Below are 25,732 nucleotides of genomic sequence, written 5' to 3'. Positions count from 1 at the left end.
TCTTTAACGACGTAAATCGATAAGCGAAGGTAATAATCGGTAAGTTAGATAAGACCGTCGATTATTCCTATATATAAGGTCTTTATAAAGGATCTAAAACCTCGCTATATCGTCTTAATACCGGTTATAAGGAGACGTTACTTCTTTATATAGCTTTTTACGATTATATTAAACTACGCCCCTATATCGATTACCGTAAATACGAGAGCTTCGTTTTCGTTAGGTTTTACGTTAACTATTAGTTTAGAGAGAAGCCGGATATAGTTTTTAATATCCTTCGCGATAATAGAATTTACCGTTATTTTATTCGAAGGATTAATAAACGAGGCGGTAGTTTACGATACGCTAAGTATCTTAACGCTTTCTTTCCGATCCTTTTATACTTATTCCTTTATAATTTTAATAACCTTAAACTAACCTTCGTTAATTTCTATAGCGCGTATCGTAAGGTACTTAACTACTTATTCCGAAAACCCGGATATAAACTTAATTAAGTCGTCCTACGAAACCTCGAAGCGTTTCCTATTATTCTTATTAATCTTATCTAACTAAAACTCTCTTAATAACTCGTTAATAATCTTCGCCTTCCTAGTTAGGTCGTTCGTATTCGAAGTAGCGTTTTTACCGGCTTTAATCGGTTTACGCCTAGGCTATAACGATAGGACTTCTATATCCTCTTAATCGGGTACTTCTCTTTCGATATATTCGCCGTTAAAACCTTTAGCTCGCTTAACTACGTTAACTTCGACTAAGTCCGTTTTAATAGTACCCTTATAATAATAAATACCTTCGTCGTCGATAAGACCCTTCGTTTAATTATAACTTAAGATTCCCGTCTCGTATAGTTCGTAGTTATATTTACGTTTAATTATTTAAATAACGTTAATTTCCGATATAGCTCTAGGTATCTCTTTCTATTTCGGTACTATATCTTCGTTTTTAAAGTATCGTAGATCGAGGAATATAAGCTTTAGTTTTCCGGTTAAATAATAATATACTATCCTACGTACCTACTCTAGAAATTCCTTACTTTAGTATACGTAAAATAAGATATAATAAGCGATCGGTTTTCCTTTACGCTTAGCTTAGGTAATAATCGATCTTAGGATTAGTATTAATTCCGGTTTATCCGGGTTTCCGTTCTCGAAGTAATATAGTCGCTTATTACTCTTATAGTAGAACCGATTCTAGGTTATATTTATTAATAACGAATAACGGCTATAGTTATAAAGCCGATCGAAAGTATTATAAAATTAATATTCGAATTTCTTATAGTTATTCGTTTAGGTTAGTAAAATCCTATTACGTATGCCTCGGTAATTTAGTATAATATTACGTCTAGAGCTTATTAAGGTTCTTTCGTTAATTTATAGGTTATAAAGACTTAGGTTCCGAACCGCGTTTACTAGGAACGGATTTTCCTATTAATATTATTAATCGGCGCTATACGTATCCCTAAGGCTATAAGAACTACTATCCTAACGGTAGTTTTACGAAGTTATCTTTATTTCTAGAGCGTTAAGTCGGTCGTAAAAGGCTTATATACTAGCTTTCTAACTAATACTTAGGTAGCCGTAAGAGGATTTAAGCTACGAAGGAGGCGGTAGTAAAGGTATCTAAAGGCTAGGAGTCGTTAATCGTTAAACTATTTATATTATAAGCTTCTCGGGTTTTTCGAAAGTTATCGTTTTTTATTATCGTCGTTTTTCGGCTTAGGCCTTATCGGTAATTTATATTATTATACGACGTTCCGCTTATTTATAGAGCTAGGTATAAAGAATTCGGTAGTCGATATTTCCGATCTTATTATAATTATAGTCTTCCGTTTTATAGAACTTTATAATTAAAGATATCCGGAGTTTATCGGTTAAGTATCCTACTTTCTAGGGAAGCTTTCCGTTATCGTTTACGAGCTTAGAAAGGCGTTTATAGTTTATAAAATACGTAAAGATCGCCTTAGGATCGTTAATTACGTTACCTCGTTCTAGCTATACGAATTTACGTTTAACGTTAACTTAGCTTAATTTATCGGTAATCCTAAAACGATACTTTAGGACTATAACGATAACTCTTTAGATCGTTTAATCTTTCGTAACGTCGTTAATACGCTTCTTAATAGTTTTAGTCGTAGTTTATTCGCCGATCTTTTTAATCTTATCGTCGTCGTTTATACGGTAGCGATTAAATAATCGATCTACCTTCTTTAGTTATTAGGTTATATTATATTTATTAAACTTAAGCCTAGGGTAATTAATAAGGTTAAGGAACCTAATAATTAATATTACGATAGTCGGGATAGCTATCGGTATATTCTAGCTACTAGAGGTCCCGTTATTATTATTTTAAGATAATACTATAGGGATTAGCGGGATAAGTATAGAGCCGCGGGTAAGGGATAGTTAAGTAAGAGTTTTATCGTCGTCCTCCTTTTCTTCGGGCGGATATAAGGACGGAGAATTAATATCGACTCTTAAGGTCTTTATTAGTAGTTTAATCTTTACTATTTCGGGTCCTAACGGCGATTTATTCCGTTTTCTAGCTGCGAACTTCGTTTAATTTATCGGTACGAGGTATAAAATAAAAAAAGGGGTAGTAAGGGTTTTATTATTTAATATAGAAGTAAAGGTATAATAGCTATTATTTATATCTTAATACTTTTTCTTTAGTATAGGTATATTATTATTTATTATATTATCCCGATCGATAAGATCCGGGTATTATATAAGCTTTTTTAATCGGCTAACGCTTAATTAAAATACGATACGTATTTCTTAGATTAATAATTTAATTATTATAAATAAATCGACGATAATTCCTTTTATTAAGGTTTAAAATTCCTAACGTATAACCTTCGTTAAAGTAATACGTATAAGGGATAGATTCCGAGTAAAGGATCGCGTTAGATACGATACCGGTTATAGCTATAGGCCGGTTTCGATTTAACGGAAGTTATTTAATGATATTAGCGGTATTACCGCTAGGCGTCGTTTTACGCCTATATTAATACTTCTCGCTATATTAGTTATTAGTTAATAATATAGGGCTAGCTTATATATAGGTATACCTATTAGCTCGACTTTAATTCCGTTTCCTTAATCCTTTATATTTACGTAGTTTTATTAATATTAATTCTTAGTTCTCTTTAAAACTATCGGTTATTAATAATTATTAGTTTATTAATTTTTATTTATACTATTAATATAAATATCTATATTATATCGTATACTATATCGTCGAATCGTTACGCCTAGGTATCTTAAAATATCTCTAGTATAATAAGTTATTAGTATTTATATATTTAATTTATATCGATTAGTAGGTTTAGAGAAAAAAAGAAGCTATCGTAAGATCGGTTAGGGTATAATTACTATTAGCCTTTATTTACCTTTAATATTAGTAAAGGAGTAGCGGGTCGTATAGGTTATCGTAATTTATATTAAGGCGTTCGTACGTTCTCTATATAATAGGTAAATAATTATAAGGAGGCTACCTTAATCGCTATAAGTTTTATTTATTCGTACGAGATATATTATATTATTAGCGGTTCGAGGAAGCGGTTAGTATCGAAGGCTAAGTACTATCCCTAGTAGCGGTTATATTACGACGAAAGTTCTCTTAGGTTTTACGGGTTCTTCCGTATAGGTAGGTAAATAACGATACGAGGAATGTCTTAATCGGTATAAACGCGGTTTAGTCGTCGTATTATATCGTAGTATCGATAGCTTATTAATATTATAAGTATTAAGGGTTAGGTAGTATCCTAGCGGCTATAGTATCGTAGTAAAGGTTCCCGGGCTTATACGTATCTTCCTATAGTAGATAAATAACTATAAGGCGGGATACTTTATTTACGTAAAACGCGGGTTACTTCGCGGGTTAAATGGCGGCGCCGACGGCGATCGGTATCCTTTAAATCCTAATAGCGTAATAGAAACTCCGTAGATTAAAGGTTAAGGGGTCGAAAAAGTTATAAGGTAATCGCTACTAAGAAAGAATAGAGCGTACGCGATATTAGAAACCCGGATAGGTTTATTCGAAAGTATATTTTATCGAAGACTATAGTACGTACGATGGTCTAAGATAAATAAAACTAATGTCGCTATATTAATCGAGAGGTAAGGAATTTAATGTAGTTATCGTATCTTAGCTATGCCCCTTAGTCGTAGAGATATAGTAGTCGCTAGCCCGAAGGTATAAGAGATAAGAGGAAAAAAGGGGTAAAACGTAAAAGTTATTTATTTAGCTATAGCGGTACGACGAAGTAACTTAAGCGCTTATAACTAAGATAGATATATTAATCGGAGAACGACGAATTTAATAATAAAAACGAATCTTTAATTAAGGTAAAAATAATAAAGATAGTAATCTAGCTAGGTAATAAATTAAATGATAAGTATAGTATGTTCCGTACTTACGGGAGCTATGGTTACTTTATATAGGTATAAGGCCTATCGTAGCGTGTTATATGATGCATTAAGAGGGCATGTCTTACCGCACCACTACACTATATATAGAATAACTTTTCCTTACGTACGATAGTAATAATATAAGGTCTTATATAGGAACGTCTTTCTTATTCCTACTATTCCTTATAAGTAAAATTACGCTTTCGTTAATATTCGTTCGATAGTATTTAGAATCGTATTAAATGCTAACTATTACCCGGTATTTAATTAGTTAATCGATTTATCGACGGCGAGCCTTTCCTCCTCGTTATCGTAACTAAGCTCCTCTCGTAATAAGCCGTTCCTTTAATAACGGTCCTAGTTATATTCGTACCGAAGGAAGCTAAATATAACTTCTTTTCGGTTCCGTATAATAAGTTCTTAAGTAATTAAGTAAAACCCGAAATCTAAATACGGATTCTTAACCTTTATTAATACGGCATTATCCCGAAGTAAACGGTACCGTAAGTCCTCGTATATATCCTTACGGAAGCGCTCCTAGAGAAACGCCGAATTTATAACCTCGCCTTTAACTAATACGAAGATAAAGAGGTTTCGTAACTAACTACCTAGGAAATGATCTTATACTTTTTAAAATAAGTTAACCTAGTATTCGTTATTTCGAAAAAACCCGCGAGCTTTATATACCTCTTTATAAGTCGTATATTATACGCCTTAAAATATACGAAGGTCTTCGAAAGATATCGAGCCCGAAACCTTTATTAATAATAATCGTAAGAAGAAGCGCTCGCCTTCGCTTAGGTAAGCGAACTATATTCGGTTAATTATATATCGGTTTACCTTTCGCTTTATTTATTTTCGGCTCGCTTAGTTCCATACGAAATATCTCGGGAAGTCTTAATATAGGATATCTCTCGCGTTTATATACTTCGTATTATATCGAAAGTAACCGTTTAATATTATATAGATTCGTTTTAGCCTTTATTATAATTCTTCGGTAGTACCGTCTTTTAGAAAGATTATAGTATTCGCTTTACGAAGGTATACGGTAAGGGTAATAATAATAAGACTTTAGGCTTATATAGGAAATGTAAAGATATTTTAATACGCTTCTATAGGCCTTATATACCGACCCTATAAGTATTAATCGATTTCGTTTTTAGGCGTATTAATTTATATACTTTCGTTTATCCCTTAAATACGGATAGTAATACGGTCGTTATTTTTATAAATATACTTATGGATATATTTAACCGCCTTTATAAAAGCGTATAACTTAACGTTAATATACGCGGCGTACTTCTAACTTAATACGGAATTATATAGGATAACCTATCGATTATTAAGTCTAACTCTTTCCGGGCCGTTTCTTCCTTAGATATTTCTCTCGACGTATTACTCGTTTTATTTCCGTCGATAAGTTAAATAACCGTCGTCGTTAATCGTAATAATATCGATAAAGTCTTTCGGGAACCGCTTAATATAGTACCTAACTATATAGTTTAATATATAACCTTTTATATATAGTACTTTTAGGTTCGTACTACCGCAAAGGCCGTAAACTATTATACTAATAATTATATCTCGTAACGATTCTATAAGATTTAATTTTAAATCGGGAATCTCCGCGCGGATAACCTTATTTACGTTACTTACTTATAAAAACCGGTCGCGATCGTTAAGGTATAAGAAAAGAAGGTAACATAAGTACGGAAGCCTACGTTTTTAGTACTCGATCGCTTAGATATACCCGGTATAACGGTTAAAATAGTTTAATTTCGTAATATCCCGTAAAAGTTATTATATCTTAATATAGAATACGCGCGTTACGATATCGGGCCTATCGTTAGCTTCGCTTCTACGACGTAATTTACGCGTAATTTCTGGCTATCTTAGATTAGCCGTTATCGTAATAAAGAAAGTAAGTCTCTTAAGCTTTCGTATAATAACTATCGAGTCCTAATAACATTAGGATATAAACCGCGCGTTTCCTTTATAACTCGCCGGTAGGATAATCCTCCGTCCGAGCTTTACCGCGTTTATATCGTTTCGTCGGATAACGTCTTATAAGCTAGAGTATAAATCCGTACGTAATTTATCTTAATTAAACCGATACTATAGAAGCTATTTTTAATTAATAAAAGCTTAAGCGTTTACGACGAATTATTAAAATAACCGAGCGAAAGTAAACGGTATATATAGATTCCGTAATCTTCTATATAGATAATACCGGAAGTAATTACGGAGACTTAACGTCTTTCTTACTTTTGTATGGTTATATTCCTAAAAGCGTAGGTTCGTATCGTACCTTATGCCTCCGTATAAAAATATAAGTAAATATATTAACGGAATATAAATAGAATATTTATAATTAATCCTCTTATACGTATATAGTCTTAAGCTATTTTCTCGTCGTTTTATTAATACGATATCGCGTTAATCCGACTTATTTCCGTTAAGAAAGATAAATATTACTTTATTTATAATTAATAAGTTTTCTCGTCGTCGATTTCCGTTCCGTTCCGTAATTAACTTTAAATTTATCGTTAATTTAATTTATATATCGTTTAAAGGTAAGCCGTCCCGCTTTAATTTAATAGTAAGTATACGTAAGCGTTCGCGAGCGGTTATATAAATACGGATATATAGGTTAAACTATTTAATCTCGTATAATATTTACTATAAAAGACTAGAATCTAAACCGGGGTTTAGATCTAGACGTTTCCGTCCGGCTTCGTCCGTATCGTAGAAGTATAGTTATACCTATCGTAAAGGTACGCTAACCTCCGCTTCGAAAGGCCTAGTTCTATAATAAAGTATGCCTTAGATTTAAAATACCGTTAAGCTATGATTAACTACGTTCCTATTCGTTATTATATATTCGATAAACGTAAAAGTAAATACGTAATTATATTACCTTAAGTATTACTTAAAATCTTTCGCGCGAGAAGTATCCGAGTTTAGTAACTCTCGTATAAATTAAGGTAGTTCCGGATATTCCTATAATATAATATCCCCTTATCGATAACATTTAATTACTTTTACGTCTTCTACCGTTAAGCTCTTTAATTATTCGTTTCTTTAATATAAAGCGTTATAGTATTTATATTAAATAGCTATTAATAAACCTATATCGTACCTAGCTATACGAATACCGTTTAACGGAATCTACCTTAGATATAATTAATTCAGGGTATTTTTAATTAAAATAAAAGGTATAATAAAGGTAGCGTTTTTATAAATAATAATATTTAAACGAGCCGACGCCGCGCGACTTCGTATATTTAATATAAAAGAAGGGAAGAATCGGGTCGGCGATATAATAAAAGGAGTAAGTAGTCGGGTTAGTAATGCTATAGGAGGTAATAGTTAGGTCGGTAACGTAAGAAAAGGCGTAGGTCGGGATATTATTAGGTTTCTTCGTCGTCTTTTATTCTAAGTCTCTCGACTTTAATTAAATTCGTTTATAACCGCGCGGTTCCGTAATTACCTAGCATTAGGATCTAGATCTTATAACGGTTATCTTCGTTTCTAATCTCGGTAAGCCCGATAGGTTTTATAATAATTATTATTACTATATATTCGTCTTATAAAGTCTATTTCTAAACGATATTAGCGATACCTCGTATATTAAATAATAGATATAATAAAGCCTATATAGAAATAATAAAATACGTATAGAGATATACGAATACGTATATAAACCTTATAATATATAAAATAATAATAGAACGCGTATATTATCGATTAATAAAACGCGTATATTATCGATTATTAAATCTTTAAACCCGTACGGATTACTTATATTATAATCGCGTATTATTAAGAACGCGTATATAAAACTCTTTCGCGTAAACGAATAAGTATAAATAAACGTAAACGCGTATATACCGTACTATATAATAATAATCTCTATACCTAGGTATGCGTATTTATAGCCTAAATATAGTATAGTATGCATTTATATACGTAATTATATATATATATACGTATACTTACCGTAACGTATAGCTTCGTATAGCTTTATAGAGCGGCTTACGTAATTATAACCGTTTCGCTATTTTCGTAGACCAATTACCTTCGTAAGACTATGGCCTATTTCGGACTATAGCGTAGGTTTAATCTTAGTATATTAGATTTCTCGTCTTCCCGCTATCTACGGAGCCCTCGGCGTAGATTGCCCACCTCAGGTAATGAGCGCGCGGAACGCCGAGGTAGGCAGGTACCTACCAAGATAAGGCGAAATCGCGGGTGGATAATAATAAGTACAGTCACGACAGCAGCACCCGACATACTATATGAGTAATAACCACAATAAACAAATCTCCAGGGCATGATTTCTAGACCCCCCGAGAGAAAAAAACCATCCGGGGGAAGGGTGGCGGGCGTCTGGGCGCCAAGACGCGTTCCTGATAACGCCAGGGTAAGGGTGTGATGGCGCGAGCCCGGTGTTCGCGAGAGCGACTGGGTGGATCGAGAGAGTTGGGTGAGCCGAGCCGGAGAGGTGGGAGGAAAGCCAGATATTGCGGAGAGGGGGGGCGGGCTCTATCACGGGTCGGTCGTGTGGCGCGCTGCGCGGATCAGGTTCCGCAAGTACGAGGACGGCGACCTGCTCAACGCGGTAAAGCAGGTAAGAGCTGACTTCTTAAGCAGCTGGACAGTAATGCTGGCTACGACGCCGATCATTCTCGCCATGCTTATCATCTAAGATCCGGGGCAGGTAAGAAGGGACGGGGTGAGTAAGTCTATTGGTGGATTAGCCGTACAAGAGAGAGTCTCTACCGAAGAGGGAATGTGATGAGCGTGTCCTGCTGGTTAGGTGAAAAGCGTAGAATATCGGTTTACTAAGCCAGCAACAAGGGAGTACGGTTGATGGCGCGGCTCGTCTCACGTACTACTCGGACCGCGTGTCGAAACCACACCTCTCCTGATGGTTCGCCTGAGGGCAATCTACTGGATTGGTCCGTTCGTACCGGCCGACATCGATAGAAAGAATGCAAGTCGATAATATATGTCATGTCGGATTTTTTGTTCTCATTATTACATGCAATCGTCATGGCCCTGAACGCCCCGTTAACGCCGGCAGCAATGTCTATGGTAATTCCGCTTCCGCCTGAACGCTTCAATTCTCTAACCAGTCCAGGAAGTCGGGTGTGAAATAGCTGATGATGATGGAGGCGCCGGCTCGCAGTATACTTTCCGTGACCTCGAAGGCCATCGTCTTCAGGTCAAATACGCCCGCCTTGGCGGCGGCATGCACCATCGCATACTCTCCGCTCACATGGTACGCCGCGATAGGGAGATCCTTACCCAATTCCTTCGCGTCGCTGATGATGTCTAGGTACTGGCTAGCCGGCTTCACCATGATGATATCGGCCCCCTCGCCAATGTCCCGGACGATAGCCCGCCGCGCGAGTCCACGCCCGCCGGGAGGCAGCTGGTAGCACTTACGATCGCCAAACGAAGGTGCCGAGCCGGCGGCATCTCGGAAGGGTCCGTATAGACAGCCCGAAAACTTGGCTGCGTAGGACATAAGGAGCGTCTTGTGGGCAATCTCTTCCTCGATCAGCTTCAATTTGATAGCCCGGATACGGCCATCGTTCATATCCGAGGGCGCGACGCAGTGCGCGCCGGCCTGGACGTAGGCGATGGCAACATCGGAAATTCGATCAACCGACAGCTTGTTGTTCAGGGTACCGTCGTCTCGGAGAATACCGCAGTGGCCGTGCGACGTGTACTCGCAAAGGCAGACATCGACGACGATGAAGAGCTGGGGGAACCGCTGTCGCAACAGACGGATGGCCTGTATGACGGGGCCCTGCGGGTCGTCGGCGGCGGTGCCTAGGGCATCTTTCGTACCGGGTCGCAGAGGGACGCCGAAGAGGATGACGGATCGGAGGCCCTTTCGCACCAGCGGTTCCAGGAAGGGAATCAGCTTGCCGAGGCCTCGGCGATGCTGACCGGGCAGGGAAGGGATGACGGTCTCATCGTCCGGGATGTCTGAGATGAAGAGGGGATAGATCAACATCGACTACGCACCCCCTCGGTTAGTATGCCGAAGTGAGTGCGGGCAGGATCTGGCCAACCTTTGTCAGTTGGCGCTCCGATTGCCAAGCCCGGGCCAGGGGGTGGTGATAACCGCCGTGCAGCTGGCTCGAAATGTCGCCGGCGATGCTCACGCTGGTGGCCGCCGTGCTGGCATAGGACATGGCTCGGGAGATGTGTGAGGCACGGTCATCGGCGGTAGAGACGGAAGAGACGGCTCGAGATTGACGTGAGCTGCCGATATCGCGAATGGCTAGATCCTGGACGAGACTCGAGAAGGACATCTTGCCTCGTAGTTTGTAAAGACGCTAGTACAATAGGCTCCGGCAAACAGAACGCGGGATTCTCCAGGAATGGTGGTCAATTCGGATCGAGGGAGATGACGGCTTGGAGACCAACAAGGAGATCGCAAAGGTTGGATTAGGGTCGCAGCGTTTATGTAAGAGGATAGGAGGTGTGAGGGATGTACAGCAGGCTATAAAGAGAGGCGGATGTCTTGAGGGCTTGAAGTTGCACGAGAGGACCGGCGATCTATATGCAGTTTGTGTCTCGGAAGCAGCAGGTCTAGGCGGGTGTCGATCCGACGGAGGCGTTGCGAGTAGAGGTCGGGGAAGAGAAGGAGGAATATACAGGGAGGCGTATGTGAGTGCGTGAGAGAGAGAGAGAGAGAGAGAGAGAAGAAGAAGCCGGGGCACGTCCGAGAGGGTGTATGTGCTGAGTGTGTACGGGTCGAGAATACAGTAAGGAGGTTCGGTGGCATCTTCTTTTCCCTGGCGAATTCTGCTACGCCGGGAGCGACGGCGTCCAGGCTTCTGACTGGACGGACCCCTCCTCTGCGGCGAGGGCCTGAGCGGCACACCACAAACCACCGGGTACCTCCTACATGCACGATACGCAGCGGTGTGGTACCATTCTTCCGGTTTGCGGTACAGGTCACTAAGAAGTACCTTTTCTCACCGTCACTCTCGTGGCGGGTCAGCACGTTTCTGCACCAAGACAGGAGTAGACCCATGTAGACGGACTTGAGCTGTACTCCTCCGGGGACCCAAGTCGAAGTACACGTTTGCCTAGGTAAGGTACCTACCTACGTACTGACAGCCTGGTTTGTTTCGAATCTAGCCAGCTCTGTTCTTCCTTTTCTTTTTTTCCTTTCTTTTTTTTCCCACGCCACCGCCGACACATTTGCCGTTCCCTCGGCACTCTCTGCCCCATTCGCCAATCAGACCGGCATCATTAGCAAAACGGCAAAAATCTGAGATCGCATACTAGTGCATCGCGTGCATCGCGTACATTATTGAACGCGCACGTAGTGCTGTACTGCGTACTGTATAGATACCTTTCGCCCATATCCTATCAGGTTCTCGTCTTAGTAACGCAACGCCGCGAGGTATATGCCTACCTCCCCTAGGCAGGTAGGTACCTACTACCTATATACTCGTATCAATCAGATATACCGAGTACGTCCTCGGCGACGGAAGCTATCTGCTGATATCTAATCTTGCAATGCTGTGCTATCACCTGTATCCGAATTCCCCCCTCTTGGACATCTACCTAGAGCACATCTAAGACATACCTACTTAGAGCATGTCACACACGTATTCAGATATCGCCCATCCTTTTTCTTTCTTCTGGCTGAGCGTCGTTGTCGGGGAAGAGACCGCGGACCCGAATCTCCTCCCATATCCGACCCGCCCTTCGCTCGTGACCTATACGCGTGAAGAAGACAGCCGGGCGCATATGTGTGGCTTGCAAATAAGGAGGGCCGGGTATGAGATGATGCTGCAGCCTCCTTCTCGCAGCCCCGGGAACACGAACGGATGCATGTCGGAAGAGCAGCTTCACAGCATTCCCAGTCGTCTCCATACGAAGCTCGCGCCGCCCAAGAACGCCGTCACTCCTGTGAAGACGATCAGAGCGCCATAGCCGCTGCCGTAGCCGTAGGCTGCCGTGTCGCCTCTCCACGGCAGACCTCGGATCAAGCTGTCGCTCAGTGGCCCAGAGACCACGTTGCCGATCCCCCGGCCGGCTGCAAGCCACCCAAAGATCATGCTAGGGTCGAGGTAGGCCTGGCCGGCCACCTCTGCCTTTCCGACCACATCCTTCATGATCCCGGGCCAGGCAGAGGTATACGACCCAGCAAACAGCCCGTACACGACGCAGAAGAAGTAGAGGAGCGGGAGCGATGACGACAGACCCCAGATCACGAGCGCGCCGATCGTTGCGCCAATCGTCGATAGCAGTATACACGTCGTCACGTCGAGCCGGTCAATTAAATACCCCATGGCCACGCAACCAAATACGGACGCCACGTTCACCAGCAGGATTGTGGTCGCCGAACTGTACGATTCCGCGCCCAGCGTGCTGCGGGCGTACGTGGGAAGATAAATTCCCGGCAGGAAGAAGCCCATAGCCTCCACCACGTTCCCAAGTTGGTACAACCAGAAGCTGGGCATCATGAATATCTTCGAATCGAACGGCCGTACGTGCGTCGTCGCCGAGTAAGGCACACGCGGCTTTATGTAGCACGCCAGCGGAAACGTCAGCGCAAACAGCACGCCGGACCACAGCCGCAGCGTCGAACGGAACCCGAGCGAGTGGAGGAGAAACTCCAGCAGGAGAGGAAACACGACGCCCGCAAGCCCAGTCCCGGACCACATGATGCCGTAGGCCAGACCTTTACGCTGCACGAACCACTCATCCATATACTGGCAGAACACCTTCGTTAGCGGTGCGGTTCCGTCGACGACAGAGCCAGCTCACTTCTGCGGAGAACAACACCCGGATGCATCCCGGGAGTTCGACACGGTCTCAAGTTTCCGAAGCCCGCCACACTTCCCCGTTGGAGGGTGCCATAACCGATTTGGCGCTTTCATCGTTGACACACTTACCAATATGCAAGGACAGTAGGCGATGCCGCCGCCGATGGCGTAAAAGACCCCCTGAGTGACGATGAGATGCGTGACGTTCGACGAAAACGAGCTCATGGCGAGAGAGATGCACATGATGAACAAGCCGAACAGAGGCGCCCACCGGGCCCAGCGGCCGCAGAGGCGGATAAGCCCCATGATAAGGGGCGACGTCAGGTACATGATACCCATGGAGCAGGTTCCGATGACGGCAATATTGGACGAGCCGACGAACGGCTCGTGAGTGCTGTAGTAGTCCTGAAACACGCCAAAGGCGAACGGGAAGCCTGCGAGGCGATCAGCGAGGCGCATGCGGGGAGCGTCTAGACCTAGTTACCCCAAACCAACGCCTCGATCGAGAAGCAGGCTGCGAGGAAGAGCCACGCGTCCTTCCCACCGTCGACGGGCGGCAGCGAGAACGCCTGCCTCCCATCTTCGGGCGACGGCGGGCTGTGGTCACGCGAGCTTTCGCTAACGGTGGCTGCGGCGTCGGTTCCCGAGGATAGCTCGACGGGCCTGGAATCGAGTTCTATATCACGACCCGCCATTTCGGAAGCGGGATTGAGTCGTCTATGCTCGATGCTTCTTGTCATAACCGGTTGTGCTACGGGTTAAAATGCAACAGCCTAGCTGTAGGCATTTAAGGCTAGAACATCCGAAGCCCAAGGGAAAGGCAGAAGGGACAACGAGGTTGAGAATATTTTACGAGCATGGCAACGGCTCGGGAGGTGGGTTTGGCATCTTTATCTCACGCCTACGATGGGCCATCTCCGATCGAAGGAGCGATTGAGTGGAGTTTGGGTGGGGAGTGCAACGATGTGTTATGAATGTATGTGTAATTATTAGACCGAATTTTCATGACCGGACAGGTCTGAAGTGTTGGTTAGCACAGCCGAGGCAACCCGACCTTGCTAGGTAGGGATATATCATCGCCGGAGCGGCCCCTCTGCTCCTTGCAGTCAACTTAGCGGCGCGCCCTTTGATGACAACAACTTGAGCCACTCGACGGAGGCCGGTCCGGCTTGACGGGATCGGCGGAAAGGTAGAAGAAGAAATACCTGTCTCTATTAAAAAGAAAGAGAGAAAAAACGGTATGCTCTCTTTAGATATACTTCTTAGGTTATTTCAACTTGTTATCTACAATATAAACTAGGTCAGTCAATTTCTGTGCTCTATGGGTGTGGGTAGGTGCTTAGGTTAGTAACAACAAGTGAATGAGAAAATAGACGCGAATTTTGGAGTGGATAGAATCTTGGGTATGGATGTAAATGACATTTAATAGAGGTACTTGGGTAATATATTGGTGCTCATAGGGAAAAGGTAGTCTGGCATCTCAAATGCAACTTCGCTTCTCAAGACTCGGTCCAAGTACTCGAATTAGAACATATCTACTACTTTCGGCACATGGTTGACCTGAACCGATGGGATACGATATGCCCTTCAGGACTTTCGCCCAGTCGACCTAATCGCGGGCGTGAATAAGAGATAGGGAATTGGAGCGATAGAAATATCTCGCCCCTTAATGAGGGGTGAGTGGCGATAACGCCCTGCCGTACGACCCGGGCAGTTTAGCTGATTTGGTGGATAAGAAGTCCTCGCGCTCCAGTACTCGTAAAAATCCCCGCCGCTCTGTAAAAACATCAAAAAAAAGATATCTACTGTGCCCAGACTCCAGGCATCAATACGAAGACGTGCCCATTAAATACAGGCGTATATATATATATATAGGTATATACCAATATGACCAATATGTACCTATATCTCCAACGACAACGAGACCGCTCCCTAAATATATGCATGAGAGCCAGCGAGCACCCCGCGGCCCCCCCCTTCCCTTCGCATCTAAGCTCCTCTCACGCGGGTGGCTTGATAAGGTTCTCCTTGATAGTTTTGATGTCGTCGGGGGAGAAGCCGAGCTCGCGGGCGACGAAGGCCTCGAAGCCGCCGTAGACCTCCTGCACGCCGGCGGCGAAGGCGTCCCAGCACTCGGCGCGGAGGCTGACGAGGTTGTAGAAGCCGGGGTCGTCGGGGGAGCGGGCGCGGGAGCCGGCGAGGGCGAACTGGAGCAGCATGGGGCGGACGGGCTCGGTGCCGATGCGGGAGAGGAGGTAGTCGAGGACGACGGCGTGGCGGGGGGCGCCGGCGAGCGCGAGCAGGAGGCCGGCGAGCACGCCGGTGCGGTCGCGGCCGGCGGTGCAGTGCACGAGGAAGGGCTCGGCCGGGCGGTCGCGCACGTGCTCGAGCACCGCGCGCCAGCTGGCGCGGTACACGTCGACGACCTCGAGGTACATCTCGCGGTAGGCGGCCTCGCCGGCGCCGGCGGCGAAGCGCGCCAGGTCCGGCGTCGTGTCGGGCCGCGCGCTGGGCAGCCACACGAGGTCGACGCCGTGCGCGCCCGCCAGGTGCGCCGCCGGGTCCGGCGCCCGCGCGCGCTCCCCCGCCGACCGCAGGTCGAACACCCGCCGCACGCCCAGCCCCCGCGCCAGCGTCGCCGCCCCCGCCGCCCCCACCCCCGCCAGCGCCCCCGACCGGAACGCGAACCCCGCCCGCACCGGGCTCCCCGGCACCAGCCCCACGTCCCGCGCGTTGAACGCCCCCTCAACCTGCACGAACGGCGCCGCCTGCAGCGCCGGCCCGTACGCCGACGCCGGGATCTCCTCCCACACGTCGGTCTGCGCCAGCGCGAGCAGCGACGCGGCGTCGGCCATGGCGGGCGGGTAGGGGTTGGTCGCGAGGGGAGCGCGTATGAGGAGGACGGCGGCGAGGATCGTTCGGCGGGGTAGAGCCGGTGTTGGTTGCCTAGGGGTGTTCGGCGGGCAGGTGTGTATTCTGATAGATTTTGTCGTTTAGGGCTCGACTTGCGCGAGCTCGCCGGAGAGGGATGGTGGAAACGAGTGGGAGATGGGTATAGCGGTCTCACTTGTCAGCGTGTTGGGATGTCATCTGTCTCAACCAAGGTGAGAAAGAAAGAAGACCAAGAGGTGGTTTCGCCTATGTAGGTGCCTGAGGTACCCGAGATCATATACCTGGGTGGGAAGTACCTACCTCTTTGGTAGCGAGGGTCGGATATCACGGGCTTCCGGCGAGTACTGATCCCCCTTTTTCCTAGAAACGTCCCTCGGTACGTATATCCCTAGGCGAGACGCTGACGGGGCGTCAAAGCCGTTCCTGCAAAGCCGTTCCTGGATGGCAATTCTGTAGTGAAGCCATCGAATTCGCTGATTGGCTATTACCCCGCCCCCGCCTCCCCTCGTGAGCTCTCCGATTAAACCCCGCCAGTTATCGTTATCAGCGAACACACCGCATGGATGAATATATGCCATTACCCGAGGAGAAGGCGTCGTCGTAGACCACGTCGTAGCAACCAAATTTGCCTCGGCCACCCCAGCCCGTCGCTCCGGCACCATTACCGGAGATAATCAATCAGCCGTGCACCATGATGTGTAGGAGGGAAGATACTGTCTGTTATCTTGGCCGGGCAGCTTGGTTAACTGGGATTTCGGAGCATCATCGTATTCATTTACCTACATAGTCGTCCCCGGTTACTTGGTTTGCTTGAGCAGACTCGCTGTTGTCAGCTGCCCTGTGCTCGATGAATATCCGAGCAGAAATTCCCTCCACACCTGTCTCACCTCTCCTTCCGATACATCACGTTCGTTCCGCGTAGACATAGTACCGTGTGTCCGGCATCGATTGCGCTTAACAGCCTGCTCGCATGGATCGGCTCCGCATCCCCCGCCTCCGCCGTGACACGGCTTGGCTGTACGCAGCGGCCCTGGTGGCCGTGCTGGCTGGGGTCGTCAAGCTGAGGCAGGGACTCCTCGACTACGCACACACGGAGACGCACTGTTACCAGTCGGTGCATACGAACTGGGCAGAGGAGCCCAACGCGACCTGCTTTTCCGTGTCGCCGTCCGGGACGTTCACTCGGGTCTTCAGGGCCGGGGCGGACACCGAGCTCGCCCGCAGCGCGAGCCCCGGCTTTGCGATGCCCGGGCTTTGGGACGGCCACGGCCACCTCCTGCAGTACGGCGAGTTCCTGAACTCGGTCGACCTCTTCGGGTCTGCGTCCATGGACGACGTCCGGGCACGCGTGCGCACTTACGCCAGCCGGAACCCCTCTGCCGGGTCGAGCGATGAGTGGCTGAGAGGTGTGGGCTGGGACCAGATGGCCCTCGGGAAAATGCCGACTGCTGTGAGTGAGAGTTCTTAAAATGGTCGGATGTTATGCCCATGATAGTAGTTGTGGAGTGCTGACGGTTTATAAAGAGTGACCTAGCTCAGGACGAGGAGCTCAAGGGCTTGTACATAATGCTCGACCGAGTAGACGTGCACTGCGTCTGGGTCTCTCAGGCGGTCCTGGACCTGCTCCCAGACCCTATACCCGATGTCACCGGTGGCGAGATCGTCAGGGAGCCTGGAATGGGCGTCTTCTGCGACAATGCTATGGATGTGGTGATGGCGCTGTGGCCCAAGCCAGATGCTAGCAAGAAGCGGCATTTCCTGAAGAGCGCGATGAAGGAACTAAACGGGGTAGGGCTCGTTGGCGTACACGACGCGGGGGTTACTCCAGGCAATCTAAACCTCTATAAGAAATGGGCAGGGGGTGAGGATTGGACGGTCCGTGTTTACGCCATGATCGAATGCTACGAGCGGAACACGTTCTGCCCCGACGAGGTAGAACAATATCAAAGTGCTGATGGCTTTCTCAGCATCCGGAGCGTGAAGCTCTTTGCCGGTAAGATCTCCACCGAGGCCCAAAATATTCGATTTACTTACCTGTACCTCCTAAAACAGACGGCGCGCTGGGTAGCTGGGGCAGCGCCCTGATCGACCCTTACACCGACCGGCCCGACACCTCGGGCTCGCTACTCGTCAACGCGTCCGAGCTGACGTTCAACGCGATCGCTTGGTCTGGGCGCGGCTTCCAGGTCAACATCCACGCGATCGGAGACCTGGCGAACCGGCACGCCATCGACGCCATCGTCGCGGCGCTGCGGCTGCTGTGCCCGGGGGAGCCGCTCGCGCGGTGCCAGGCGCGCCACCGCTTCCGCGTCGAGCACGCGCAGATCATCCACCCGGACGACCAGGCGCGGCTGCTCGCTGTCGGCATCATCCCCTCGGTGCAGCCGACCCACGCGACGAGCGACATGGCGTACGCGGAGGCGCGGCTCGGCGGCTGGCGCACGGGCGCTGAGGCCTACCGGCTGCGCTCGCTGCTGCCGGCGCGGCCCGTCCTCGGCAGCGACTTCCCCGTCGAGCCGCCGGACCCCTTCGAGGGCATGTACGCGGCGGTGGCGCGGCGCAGCCCGCACACGGGGCGCGGGAGGGGCGCCGGCGGCGGCTGGCTCGCCGAGGAGGCGCTCGCGCTCGACGACGCGGTCCGCGGCTTTACCGAGGCGCCGGCGCGCGCGGCGTTCCTCGAGGGGCGCGCCGGCGCCATCGCTCCCGGCGCTTACGCCGACTGGGTCGTGCTTGACGCACCGCTCGATGGCGACTTCGACCCCGAGGCGCTGCGGACGCTGCGGGTCCGCGAGACGTGGGTTGCTGGGAAGAGGGTCTACGCGCGAGAGGGGCGAGGAAGGATGGAGGAGAGGGAGGAGTGAAAAAAAAAAGGGGCAGTGGGGGGAAGTGAGAGGGTCATAGACTTTAGATAGACGCCTAGAGGATAGAGGTACCTACCTAGAGAATAGGGGCGAATGGGGTGGGTCGGGCATCGTCACAAGCTACAAATACGTGTATGGAATCCCCTGTTTTAGTAGCGTCGCCTGTGCGTTAGGTAGCTATACCTAGGTGTGTTTGACCTAGCTCCGGGCCGGCTACCCGTTTCCCGCAGGCACTTGGATAGAAGCAATGCTTTGGCTCACTACCTGAATTATCCCAACGTCCCGACGCCGTTGGGGAATCTGTTATGAATCTCCATGATGCGACGCAGCTTCTTATGGGCTCTGTATGTTGGTCGAGATAACTCATAGGTAGGTAATACGTAAGTAGTTGGGCATGCATGATTTAGGTACACGCACTCCTTCCCCGGTGCCAAGGTCATATTCACCTACGGATGAGCCAACGAGCTGGGTTCTACCGTTGGCGAGCGGACTATGACCCCTATCCAGAGGTGCGAGAGAGCTGAGGCGCGAGGGAGCTGGTGCACGACCCGTGTCACCAGAGTCCGCCTCGACCGTGAGCCTGCCCCTACGCATGGGTGCCTGAGCAGCTGGGCTGGGCCGCACACGTGGGATCCTCGAGGGGCCCTCGGGGAGAGCTGTCTGCTCAATCTGGGCTCTGCGCGCAGGCTAATGCGCAAGTAGTGAAGACCAAGACGGCGCTACCTCGCGAGGCCGGCCTCCCGCGTGGCCAGCTCCCCAGGCTAGGCGTTATTACGTCTGTGCCCGCAGGCCCTCTATAACGCCCTGGCCCACCAAGGCAGCGCCTCGGGTGCGAGAGGCTGCGAAATATCGTGGCCAGAGCTGTTAGGCAGGGTCGTGAACGGCCTAGCTCAGCGCGATGGGACTAACCGAGGGGGCTAATGGAAGAGGTAGTCCCGGGGCAGCATCGCAATGTTTCAAGTCAATATACTAGCTGCTAGCTTCACGTCCTCATATCTGTACCTAGGTATATGGTACGTCACAGAGCACTGGCGCTAGTGAGTCCTTATTTTCTTTTCTAAATATTGTTTTTATTTATATTAAGCTGTTGGTTGATTACGAGTTAGGTATTATCTATCTTCTAGTAATATAATGAGGATGTAGGCAAGGGCCCTGGGTTCGGAAACCCCCTATTGTCGACGGCGGCGCTCCTCCTCCCTCTCGCCACGTCCTCCTCTCCCCAACCCTCTCCTCGTCCCTCTATGCGCGAATTAAGCACCACAGGGCCCCGGATACACGATCCCGCCGACCTCACCGAAGCTGTAGTTCTCCACGCCGAGGGGGCACTGGTTAGACGTCGCCGCACCGGACTCCGGCACCTGCTTAACGAGGAGTTGGCACTGTGTTCCTGTGTACGCCGACGCGACGCAGTTCTGTAGCCCGTGGCATTGCTCACAGCAGTCCTCGTTCGATACGGCCTCTACACTGATCACACTGTTTCCGGACCCGCTGCCGCCCGTCTTGTAGCCGACGCTGCAGCGCTCGTTTGCGCCGGTCGGCGTCACGCCCTAGAGAGGGGGGAATTTCAGCTTAGCACAAAACACTTGGTTGGGCCGAGCGATGCTGGATACCGATTAGAAATGTGATAGGCGGAGTACTCACGGTGGTAGCGGTCCTGGTTAACGTGACGGCTGACGTAACGGTCTCGGTAGACACGATGATGTTCAAGGCGGTCTGATAGGTGGTGAGCAAAGCTGTCTCGTGATAGATCGTTGCTGACTCTGGTCGACTTACAGAAGTAACCGTGGGGGGTATGCTCAGGCTCAGACAGCTGCAGGCAGAGCTTATAGCGTTGACGAGAGAAGTCTCTGTGGGGAGACTTGTAACTGTAGGGCAAGCACTAAAGGGGGATGGCGACGGGCTGTCAACAGCTAGGGTCGGGAGAGTGAGATAGTTAGCAACTTCTTCCTGTTGTCGGCGGCCAACAGGACCAGGTGCCGCAGTCTGCACCACTACTGTGGTCACGAAGCTGGTGAAAGACTCGGTAATAGTGGTCGAAGCGCTCTCCACCACAACAGGCACAGTCGGGATTCCGGTGATGCCGAGAACGTCTCCGCATAGAGCTGCAACGGCATTGAAGATGCCAGGAGCGCATTCTTCACGGCTTGACGGCTCTCCAGAGAGGAGACTAATGCTGTCGTTCCTGCATTGGGCCAAGGCCTTGCCACTCAAGAGGGCCACTGCCGCGATAGAAGATGATACGCGCATTTTCCGCAAGCGAGAGTCCGATAAGTTAAGGCCGAATGTCCCGATGGAGCTTCCACGACAAGCCGGACGGTCCCTACAGCAAGACCAAGAGAAGGTGAGCACGACAGAGGGAGGTAGAATCAAAATTCGTGCACGAGGTGATAGCTAACTATTATTAAAGGACACCGATCCTAAGCTCGAGGTCTAGGTGCTTGAGAAACTAGGACGTAGGCTAACGAGTTAGGGGGGAGGGCGAACTGGCGTCTCAGACTATCATCCGACTAGGCTGGGTATCCTCTATGGGCGGGCCGGGTTCGACTCTAGCTAGCACTGAACTTCAAGGCTCGAGCCCCGCTAGATTCTAGCTATTCTCTCAGTATCGTTAAGCCCTCGAAATGAGAGGCTCACACTGACCCATTGTGGCGGAAGGGTTGATGGTGTTGGGTATATGGCATCCTGTCGGCAGCCGGATATCCACTCCCACGTGGCCGCAGCGTGTCATCGAGCTGTAATCGTATAATACCTAGACAAAGGCTCGATCCTTGTCTAATTCTGGGTGCATATGGGGCAGGTTTTGCTAGACAACACGGCTATTGATCCACGCGGTGACTCAAAAGCGTAGCGCCATCCGTTCGCCTCCTCGGCTACGGCTACTCTTGTCGTGGGCTACCACGGTGACAGGTCCCTTGACATAGCGTATATCACTCGGGCTCGCCAAGATTATCGGCGACGTTATATCTCGACAGTACAGCAACGAGCAAGAGAGTATGATGGAGGCTAATTTCCGGCGCAGTGGCGTGATCATATAGGCCGCTACACCAAGCACGCCTGCGTGCTATCCGCCCGGCGTCACCCCTTCGATGCGACGCTCGAAAGCGTAGCTGTGGTTATACCTAGGTATATGTAGGTAAAGTAGTAAGAGTTGAAGATCGGAGACAGAAGATAAATGTCATCTATAGGGATGCGCGTATCGACGGGCAAAACTGCAGCTCGTATACGCCTGTACCTAGCTGAAGGACAAGTTTCGGGTGCCAGGTAGGTAGGTATGTTGAACCGGCGGCTCCCAGGCCCTAGATGATAGATTGCCCAGCTCTATGCCCTCCCTATTTTCAGTAGCTGGCGACCGGCGAGTTTCTCGCTCGCCAGCTTTCCTGGTCGGAATGGTAAAGGCCACCGCTGGCCAAATTGTCGGATGCCTTTGCGGTTAACAACTCTGACCTCACATCAGCGACGTGCCGAGGTTGTTGTCCTGGACGAGGAATTTTTACACAAAAAAACAGAAGTGGTTGTTTCTGGCCTCCTCCTGGGGTTTTAAATCAAAACTCGTGAGGATGCCTAATTTGCTTGACAGCTGGCGGGAGAGAGCGTAGGTTATGGGCATTGGTAGATGGCAAAAGTTGTGAATGTGGGACGCCAAGAAACGGGGGGTAAGTTTGTACCCTCGACCTTCTAAGAACTTCGTATTTTGAAGGAGTCTTGCTACTACTACTGCTGCTACTACTACTACGCTATAATGCGTCTATTAAGACAATAGTTGGTTATAAAAAAGAATTGATTAAGTGCACTTTTATACGGTACTCAGAAATGCAATTGAAAGGAAATTTCCGCGCTTATTATTAGTATGACCTTCTAAAAATTAAGAAGTTCTTAGAAGGTCGAAGGTACAAACCTAGCCCCCTATTTCTTGGCGTCCTATATTTACGACTTTTAGGTAGGTAGCTACTATGTAGCAGGGCAGCTGACAGCTGGCACGGAGCTGGTCGGAACGAGATCGGTCAATTCTGCGCCGAGGGCTTGGATCAGAGGGGGAAAAGATGGTTAGGTAAGTATTAGATCGTAGGTGACGCGCCGGGGCGACCTCAAGCATCTCGATATTTTTCTCTTGATAGAAGGGTCCCGCCTCCGCCTCATGCCGACCCCTCCGCCTTGAGGCCATCGCCAACCCTAGCCATGCCCAGGCGAGTCCCATCACAACGCTGCCCTGCGCCGCCTGCCAATTACCTGCTAATCGCACACGCCGTGCAGTGGTCGGTATCCATAGCCCGTTTCCCATTATGCGGTCGCAATTGGCCCGCTATGTCCTGCGGCGCCTTCTCGTGAGCGAGGTCTCGTCTGGCCCGCCTAGCTTCGTCCTCTCCCTACCTGGATTGCGCACGTGCCCCCTGAGGCCGAGAATCGCGCGGTGGCCACAGAGGAGGGGATTCCTCGGCCTGTTCAACAAACCGCCTCGCAAGCTCAAGGAGATCAATGCCGAACCGGGTTACGAGACCCTCCTCCAATACCGCGCTGCGGAGAATGAGAGCATCCGACCCCCTCGGCGAGCAGATCTCGTCCAGGCATGGCGCGACTTCTTCGACTACAAGATGGGTTATGGCCGAGTCGTGAATTCTACCCAGGCCTTATGCGCCCACAGAGTCTTTCTCTACCTCTGCAGCCCCTCGGCTTACAACCTGCACCGAGACGAAATATTATCCGTCAACGACCTGCGCTTCGCTAGGGAGTGTCTATCCAATGCGCCTAAGGACGATACCACCAGCCATCTCGCACTCTCGAGATCGCTATATAACGAGATAACGGCCAGGGGTGCTGCCGTGCCTAGAGACTTTCATACCTACGTCGCTGCCCTGTCGCAATACGGACAGTCTCTCGAGGCGAGGGACCTGGTCTTTGATTATTTCCACAACCGACCTGACGTGGATCCGATCGCCCGGGCAAGATGTTTTATTCCCGTCGTCCGAGGTCTTGCCCAAGAAGGACGCGAGACCGAACTCGTAGATCTTGTGACGGCAGCTAAGAAACTAGGACTCGAATATGACCCGCTGATTCACGGCATCATGACCGGCTTCTTTGCGAAGCGTGATAGGATCGGGGAGACCAAGCTCTGGTTCAACAACCCCATAAGTAGGGGCCTTCCACCGTCCTCTATGGCATACTACGATATACTTAAGTTCGCTCTGCGCAACGATCTGCAGAAATGGGCCGCTGGTATATATGAAGATCTCATTTCAAGGCTAGAAACTGGACCGTTCCGCGGCCACAAGCCCTGTTGGGACACCGCCTTTCAGTGGGCAGTCGTGCTACTAGGGAAAGGCATCGACCACATCGAACACATGCTCCAAGTCGCCTTCGAGCACACACGGGACTCACCGAATTCCCAACCCAACATAGGCACGATAAACAGTCTCGTCAAGATTGCCATCGACAAGGACGACCCGTACCTAGCCGAGAGGTTCATCGCGTTAGGCAGGAAACTGGGATTCGAGCCGAATTACAAGACGTACATGCTTCAACTAGAATACCGCATCCGCGCTAAAGACCTCGACGGCGCATTCGCGGCTTACCAGTCCTTCCGGGAGCAGGATGATGGGAGCAGGGACAGGGAGATCATCATTTTGAATGCCTTCGTCCAAGCCATGTGCTCGGTGCCGGAGCCTAATTACGAGCGGGTCCTCGACGTCACTACCTATCTGGAGCAGCGGCGGGCCATGGTGGAACCTGAAACAGTGGTGGCGATCTGTATCGCGTTTCTGAAAAACGACGAGACGTACGAGGTGATAGACACGCTGTCGCTCCATACGGTTCACTACAGTGTGGCGGAGCGCTACATGGTCCGGAAGGCATTTGTGAACTACTGCCTCGATAAGACAAACAGCACGGCCCGGGTGTGGGACGCGTACGCGCTGGTGCGGCAGTTCTTCCCCGAGCTCGAGGTCGAGGATCGGATAGCGTTGATGGACGCCTTCTTCGGCCGCCGGCGACCGGACATGGCGCTGCACGTGCTCACGCACATTCAGGGGAGCGGGGGCAGGGCCGGGGGGCCGCGCCCGACCGAGGAGATGTACGTGCGGTTTATGGAAGGGCTGGGGCGGTGCCCGAACGAGGAGGGCTTGCATACGGTGCACAACATGCTCAAGATGGACACGACGGTCCAGCCGAGCACGCGGCTGTTTAATGCGCTGATGATCGGGTACATTGCGTGCGGGGTGCCGCACCGGGCGCTCGACTTCTGGAAGGAGGTGACGATGTCGCTAGAGGGCCCCTCGTACGCGACGCTCGAGATCGTCTTCCGCGCCTACGAGGTCACCTCGTACGGCGACGGCCCCGCCGGCGAGCTCTGGGAGAAGATCAAGCGCATGGAGATCGAGGTCCCCGAGCACGTCTACGTCGCCTACGTCGCCACCATGGCCGCCCACGGGAACCTCACGTTGGCTAAGACACTGCTTGACGACATGCATAACGTCGTCGGGAAGAACCCCGGCCTCCACGCGTAAGTAGACATATATATATGCTTCTGCTGCTCAGTTATTTTTTTTTCTCCCTTTCTACATCTCTACTTCTCTTACTTTGCCGGCTACTTGGCTAACGCAGACATTGTACTCGCTAGGCTCGGGTTCGTGTTCAACGCGCTGCTGTCGGAGGAGAAGAAGCAGGAGTTCGAGGTCTGGGCCAAGGAGGAATACCCCCGGGAGTGGAAGGCGCTCAAGGAGAAGTTCGCCAAGAAGCAGAACGAGGACGGGCTTCCCGTGTTCAAGCTCAATCGGCC

General features: G+C 49.1%; 6 protein-coding genes across 6 annotated transcripts; 2 read left to right on the top strand and 4 right to left on the bottom strand.

Moving 5' to 3' along the window:
• Positions 1-9,287: 9,287 nt before the first annotated feature.
• On the bottom strand, positions 9,288-11,350 carry GGS23DRAFT_157208 (uncharacterized protein). The gene is made up of 3 exons (XM_051511400.1): positions 10,851-11,350; positions 10,493-10,796; positions 9,288-10,437 (listed from the first exon to the last, which is right to left on the bottom strand). The coding sequence occupies exons 2-3, from the start codon at positions 10,733-10,735 to the stop codon at positions 9,529-9,531; spliced, it is 1,152 nt and encodes a 383-aa protein (XP_051369896.1). The 5' UTR covers positions 10,736-10,796; positions 10,851-11,350; the 3' UTR covers positions 9,288-9,528.
• GGS23DRAFT_598712 (MFS general substrate transporter) lies at positions 11,235-13,905 on the bottom strand (the record flags this gene model as incomplete). Its single annotated transcript, XM_051518824.1, has 4 exons — positions 11,235-11,297; positions 12,317-13,156; positions 13,340-13,644; positions 13,695-13,905. The coding sequence occupies 4 exons, from the start codon at positions 13,903-13,905 to the stop codon at positions 11,235-11,237; spliced, it is 1,419 nt and encodes a 472-aa protein (XP_051369895.1).
• Positions 13,906-15,210: 1,305 nt separating this feature from the next.
• Positions 15,211-16,065, bottom strand: GGS23DRAFT_598711 (protein-tyrosine phosphatase-like protein; the record flags this gene model as incomplete). Its single annotated transcript, XM_051518823.1, has 1 exon — positions 15,211-16,065. One exon carries the CDS (start codon positions 16,063-16,065, stop codon positions 15,211-15,213), a length of 855 nt encoding a protein of 284 aa, XP_051369894.1.
• Positions 16,066-17,072: 1,007 nt separating this feature from the next.
• Positions 17,073-18,963, top strand: GGS23DRAFT_606387 (amidohydrolase family-domain-containing protein; the record flags this gene model as incomplete). The annotated part of the gene is made up of 3 exons (XM_051519901.1): positions 17,073-17,552; positions 17,627-18,095; positions 18,155-18,963. The coding sequence occupies 3 exons, from the start codon at positions 17,073-17,075 to the stop codon at positions 18,961-18,963; spliced, it is 1,758 nt and encodes a 585-aa protein (XP_051369893.1).
• A 1,191-nt stretch (positions 18,964-20,154) lies between these two features.
• On the bottom strand, positions 20,155-21,504 carry GGS23DRAFT_157127 (uncharacterized protein). Its single transcript, XM_051511399.1, has 3 exons — positions 20,737-21,504; positions 20,605-20,676; positions 20,155-20,510 (listed from the first exon to the last, which is right to left on the bottom strand). The coding sequence occupies exons 1-3, from the start codon at positions 21,208-21,210 to the stop codon at positions 20,214-20,216; spliced, it is 843 nt and encodes a 280-aa protein (XP_051369892.1). The 5' UTR covers positions 21,211-21,504; the 3' UTR covers positions 20,155-20,213.
• A 1,542-nt stretch (positions 21,505-23,046) lies between these two features.
• On the top strand, positions 23,047-25,596 carry GGS23DRAFT_577487 (complex I intermediate-associated protein). Its single transcript, XM_051516926.1, has one exon. It carries the CDS (start codon positions 23,244-23,246, stop codon positions 25,458-25,460), a length of 2,217 nt encoding a protein of 738 aa, XP_051369891.1. The 5' UTR covers positions 23,047-23,243; the 3' UTR covers positions 25,461-25,596.
• Positions 25,597-25,732: the final 136 nt, after the last annotated feature.

This window comes from Durotheca rogersii (genome assembly GCF_024521655.1).
Source record: "Durotheca rogersii strain YMJ 92031201 chromosome Unknown GGS23scaffold_19, whole genome shotgun sequence".
In the NCBI taxonomy this organism is placed as follows: domain Eukaryota; kingdom Fungi; phylum Ascomycota; class Sordariomycetes; order Xylariales; family Xylariaceae; genus Durotheca; species Durotheca rogersii.
Note: the sequence above shows the minus strand (reverse complement) of the source record. Positions and strands in the feature narration are given on the sequence as shown.